Here is a 6,000-nt window from a genome sequence, read left to right as displayed (position 1 = left end):
AATAATAATTCCTGGGGAAAATGTGAGTGCCTGGTGAAGGAACGTAGCTAGTGGATGGAAGAGGGAAGCAAGAGGACATCCTCTGGGAAGTATGTCCACCCCAGGAGCAGATGAGGATGAAGATAAGGCCAATGAAGGAGAAGAGAGCAGAGATCTTTAAAATCCCATTTTCTCCCAGTAGTTTCAAAATCAGCCTACAATGTTCATCTGAGGTCAGGGCTTTGAATAGAGAGTCACAGTGTTGAATACTTTGTCTCTCTCAAGGGAGAGTGTCTGCATTCTGTGTGTTCTAGAGCCTTCTAAATCACTAATTCTAGGGCCAAGACTGGAGCATGCTGTGCCCATGTGACTCACCCCATCACCCCTGGGTGACGAGGCAGCGTTTGACTTCATGGAAGCAGCTGGAGGTTTGCATCTGGTCCATTTGCAGGGTCTGGAGTGAGAGGCACTTCAGAGTTGTTATCCAGCTGTTGGAATAGGGAAAATTCGCCCCAAGGAGAAGCATTCCAGAGCGGGAAGTGGTTTGCTTTACATGGCCACCAGACATTTATCTCAAAAAATGCCACTTGGCTGGGCGCGGTGGCTCACACCTATAATCCCATCTCTTTGGGAGGCTGAGGTGGGTGGATCACCCGAGGTCAGGAGTTTGAGACCAGCCTGGATAACATGGAGAAACCCCGTCTCTACTAAAAATAAAAAAAACTTAGCTGGGCGTTGTGGTGGGTGCCTGTAATCCCAGCTACTTGGGAGGCTGAGGCACAAGAATGGCTTGAACCTGGGAAGCGGAGGTTGCAGTGAGCTGAGATCGTGCCATTACTCCAACCTGGGGGCGACAGAGTGAGATTCTGTCTCAAAAAAAAAGAAAAAAGAAAAAAAGAAAAAAAAGCCGCTTAAAGAAATAGACTGACCCTCTGGTGAAGAGGACTCATGCTTATTCACTTCTTTAACAGATATTTATTGAGCACCTATTATGTGCTGGTCACTGGAGATACAGCAGTGAATGAAGTGGACAAAAATCCTGCCCTCGTGGAGCTTATGTTCTAGGGTGGGCAGATCAAGGAAACTAAATAAATAATTAACATGTTCGGTGCTGATTAGTGCTATGGAGAAAAGTTGGGCAGGGAAGGGCTAGGACATGTTGATAAGATAGTGGTTGCAATTTTAAATTGTTGGGGGGTCAAGAAGAGAATCAGTGAGGAAGTAAGCCCTGAGTGACCACCTGAAGAAAGGGAGGGAGGTAAGGGTCCCTGAGGTTATCTGGGGGCCAGGTTCCAGGCAGAGAGAAGACAGTCTGACACCCAGCACCGAGGTCATTGAGGGAGCAGAGTCGTAGCCGTGAGGTCAGAGGCACAGAAGAGTGGCATGGTCACTAGGGCCTTATGGGCTGGGCCCCCAGTGGGAAGAGAAGCCACGGGAGAGTTTGGTGGGAGAACGATGTGGACTGAGCACTAGCCAGCCTCTGGGTCCCGGGAGGACTCTCCCCTGCATCCAGGCACCCCAGTTATGAGCTCTAATATTTGAGGCATATAGATGATGGCCACAAAAACAAACTGGAAACACTTTTGAATGGATTCCTTCTCCTTTCAACATTTGCTGTACATGAGAATAATTTATTTTGTGTTAGATTATTTGGACTCGTTGACTTCATTCCTTCTGACAAATTATGTGTGTGTGTGTGTACGTGTATGTGTGTGTACACACGTGTACATGTGTGTACACATGCACATAAGCACACACTTTTATTCACATGTGTTAACTCGGAACCGACTTTAACTGTTTATTTCAGAGAAGTGACTTTTCATAGAAACCTCTGACCTCTCCAGGTCTCAGTTTCCTCATCAGCATATTGGGGATAAGAAAAACACGCAGACAAAGGACCTATCACAGCGCCACAGTAGGCACTGAGGGAATGGGTTTTCCTATCAGTCTTGTATTGAAATTCTTGCAATTTAAATAGCCATTCATTCCTTTTCACCTTTAGACGTGACTTTGTACTTTTAGGTAATTATGCCAATCAACATGACATTGAGTTTGGATGACTTCAGTTGACCTAACTTTACTCTTGTTTTGACCGTTAAATTAATTTACTGATGCATCTAAGATAAAATCTGTTCAGTTTATGTAAATGAAGGTGAGGGGATTTTACATACTGCTCCAAGAAGCAGCACCTCCACTAAAACAATAAAACTGGGTAAAAACTGAACAGTCTTGCTAATAAAAAAAAATAGTATGTATTTATTTCGGGTATACACTGATGCACTGTACATTTTTCTCCATCAGGATAGAATAACCTAACTAAAAAGAGGCATACTGATATTTTTCACAGAAGCTATAAGCTTTAAAAAATGTTAATGACAGAATACTCACGTGTAAATACTGAATTGCTAAAAGCAGGAGCAATTAAGTGTTTAATGTCAACAGAAACATGTTATCTAATGAGCTGTTTTCAGAAGTTAATAATGTGATTAATCACCGATTGATAAAAACTGTGGAGAAAAAGCTCTTCTGTACTAATAGTATTCTGAGCCTAAGGGCAGCCGGATGAGAGGTAGATCTTGGCTAATGAGGAACCACTTGATGTCAGGGCTTGGCTGAAATCAGAGAGGAAGACTGACTGGCTCCTCAGGCAGTCTCACCATGTGACACTTACTGGTGGAGTGTTCATATTCCAGGGTCTGGGCCTCAGTTTTGCCTAGTGGCCCCCAGGTTCAGCAGGATCAGGAGGACCAACTCATGCTAACCAGGCTTACAAGAGTTTGATGTATAAACAAGATTGCCAATATATTAATTTAAACTACGGGCCAAACCTACCACAGAGAAGAGACTTCTCCTTTTAACTTGTCAACACTTTTTCTGTCTCAAGTAAATCATATGATGAGCTTTGGCAAATGTAAACACCCATGTAACCCAAGTCTCTATCATGATATAGAGCATGACCATCACCCTGTTGCCCTTTCCAGTTAATTCATCCCAGTCTCCCTCACCCCAAGGCACCTACTGTTTTAATAGCATAGCCTTCCTGCTGCCAATCACTTTGGTTGCTCTTCTTTACTCTGGTTCTGAGAACAGCCTGAGGCTTTTGACTAGACCGAGGCATTTCCAAGCTCCCAGCCAGCTATTCTGGGGGAGATCCATCTGCTCATGTTACATTTTACTCGTTGCTCACTCTCAGGGTGACTACACTACAATATTGAGAGTCATTTCTCTGTGGCTTTTGCCTCCTGATTCCAGCACACATTTCTAATCTGCACATTTCTCCTCTTCACTTTTCTTTTGACTTGTGGACATCACCTGTGGGGAAAATTGTTACTGATCCATCTTTTTCTCCTCTTCCTCTCAGTAGTAGTGAACCCTATCATTTACTGAGCAGCTACTAGAGACCACACCAAAAACACTACAAAGTGACAGCCTATTTTACAGATGAGGAAACTGAGACTCAGGGAGCTTAAGTCACTTGCCCAAGGTCACACAGCTGCGGAGGTGGAGGCTTTCTAACCCCAAACCCTTTTAACCCCCCACATCCTTCTGTCCATGACTTGGGACTGGGGTGGGGGGTTATGTCTGGGTTGCTTTCCTCTTCCCAGTGCTGCTTGTCATGTCCCTCCTACTGGCTCTTTCCCACAGCCGTGGTGAAGAACCCGCCCAATAACCTGTGGATCATCGCCGCAGTGCTGGCGCCCATCGCCGTGGTCACCGTCATCATCATCATCATCACTGCCGTGCTCTGCAGGAAGAACAAGAACGACTTCAAGCCCGACACCATGATAAACCTGCCGCAGAGAGCAAAGGTATATGGAAGTGGTGGGGAGAGGGGCAGGAGCACAGGCCTGCGGGAGCTTCGCCTGCCGTTCCCTCTTGCCTTTTGAGGCCATTGCAAGGGCCTACAGAAACATCAGGGCAGGTCCTCATTTTGAAGGAGACCCTTCCTTTTAGCCTCAGGACCTGATGGCTCGTGGTTATCTGATGCCCATTCTGCCATCAGTGCTTCCAAGTGCTTTATATATAGCAGCTCTGTAATTCTCACAGTTGCCCTTGGAGGAAGGACTATGATTTTACAGATGAGGAAACCAAGGCATAGAAAACTACAAGCTAAAGAGACGTGAAAGAGATTTTAGAGATAATGTAATCAGACTCCCTCCTTTCACCCATGAAAAGTAACTCTTTCAAGGTCATATGGTTAGTAAGTGGCAGAACTGCTGGTAGAATCAGGTCTGCTATGTTCTGAACGTTGTGGTCCACAGATTTATATGCTGAAATTCTGACCCCCAATGTGATGGTATTAGGAGATAGGGCGTTTGGGAGGTGATTAGGTCATGAGGGTGAAACCCCCAGGAATGAGATTAATGCCCTTAAAAAAGAAGCACTAGAGCACTTCCTTGCCTCTTTAACCACATGAAGACACAAGACATTGGCAACCTGCAGCCCAGAAGAGGTCCCTCACCTCTGACCATCCTGGCACCTTGATCTTGGACTTCCCAGCCTCTAGAATTGTGAGAAATAAACTTCTGTCATTTATAGGCCACCCAGTCTGTGGTGTTTTGTTACAACAGCCCGAACTGACTTAGACAAAGTCTCTTGGCTCCTAATGCAAGGCTCTCTGGAGCACATGCTTGGTTGGAGTGACATCTTCAGAGGTCACCATGATAGAGAAGCTGCAGGACTTTGGATGGGCAGCCAGCAAACCCCCGTTCAGTGGCTCCACTGAAGCCTGTCCTGGAGCCCCACCCACCCACTGTGGCCTCCACGTCTCTGCACCACCCACCTGCAGTGACTGGGAGAGAAATGGACTAGGACATGCTGCAGGTCACGTTGCTCCCTTCATGATATTCTATGAGGGAAATAACTAACTGTCATACCTGATGCTTAAATAATGCCTTACAATTTGCTGGGCTCCTCGAGGTCTGTCACCTCATTTGTTCATCACAGCAGCCTTATGAGGTAGCTCGTAGTCAGGGAAGGTTTTATTATCTTCATTTTACTGCCAAAACACCCAAGGGAAAGAGAGACTTCGGGCTTTGTCCAAAGTCATGCTAGCAGCAGAGGGGTGACTGAGGCTCACATCCGAGTCTTGGAGCATTTTCTCCATTATACACCTACCTGAACCCTGAGATTTGGCATTTAGAATCCTTTTCCAGCTCTGAAGACCTGAGCTTTGTCCACCTGTGTAGGAATGAAACAGCGAACTACCCCTCATATTCCAGAGCCATTGGAATGCGTGTCAGCCATGGAGATTGTCCTTGCGGGGGTGACGCATGCTTTAGTTCTTTCTTGATGATCACACCTCGCTTCAGCAAAAGAAATCAAAGGATTTTATTGTTTGTTAAACCAATACAACTGTTTTGATGCTGCAGCTTGATTAGATACTCTGTCTATTGAAAAGCTAAACCCCAAAGCATGTTGTTCTGTTTCAGTTGACACAAAGGCACCTGCTTCCCAGACACAGCAGGATGCTGGTAAGAAGTGTACATTGGGAATTGCCCAAGCAGTGAAAGGTGAAACTCTTCCAAGAGTATGTATTTCGGTTGGGCACTGTGGCTCACGCCTGTAATCCCAGCACTTTGGGAGGCCGAGGGCAGATCACCTGAGGTCAGGAGTTCGAGACCAGCCTGACTAACATGGAGAAACCCCATCTCAACTAAAAATACAAAATTAGCCGGGTGTGGTGGCACACGCCTACTTGGGAGGCTGAGGCAGGAGAATTGCTGGAACCTGGGAGGCAGAGGTTGTGGTGAGCTAAGATCATGCCATTACACTCTAGCTTGGGCAACAAGAGCAAAACTCCATCTCAAAAAAAAAAAGAGTGTGTATTTCATCTCCATCTCAGCTTAGTTGCAACATGAGCCTTTTACACATAATGGTAATAACCTGAATCTAACTGTACCCGCATCCAGGAATATAAAACATGCCATACTGAGATTGTAAGAGGCATATTTATGTTATAGATTAGACCAAAATTATACTAATCTGCCAAAATGAGTTGGACAACACGTGATTTCCACA

General features: G+C 45.6%; 1 protein-coding gene across 1 annotated transcript in view; it reads left to right on the top strand.

The window, feature by feature from the left end:
• Positions 1-6,000, top strand: part of KIAA1549L (KIAA1549-like ortholog) — a 138,342-nt gene that overhangs the window by 39,384 nt on the left and 92,958 nt on the right. The window contains exon 10 of the mRNA XM_011965560.1: positions 3,625-3,788. Within this exon, the coding sequence (XP_011820950.1) occupies positions 3,625-3,788 (164 nt within the window). The remainder of the gene's footprint in view (positions 1-3,624; positions 3,789-6,000) is intronic.

Source organism: Mandrillus leucophaeus, unplaced genomic scaffold (genome assembly GCF_000951045.1).
Source record: "Mandrillus leucophaeus isolate KB7577 unplaced genomic scaffold, Mleu.le_1.0 Scaffold73, whole genome shotgun sequence".
NCBI classification, from domain to species: Eukaryota; Metazoa; Chordata; class Mammalia; order Primates; family Cercopithecidae; genus Mandrillus; species Mandrillus leucophaeus.
The sequence above is the reverse complement of the archived record's forward strand: the minus strand, read 5'-3'. Positions and strand labels throughout refer to the sequence as shown.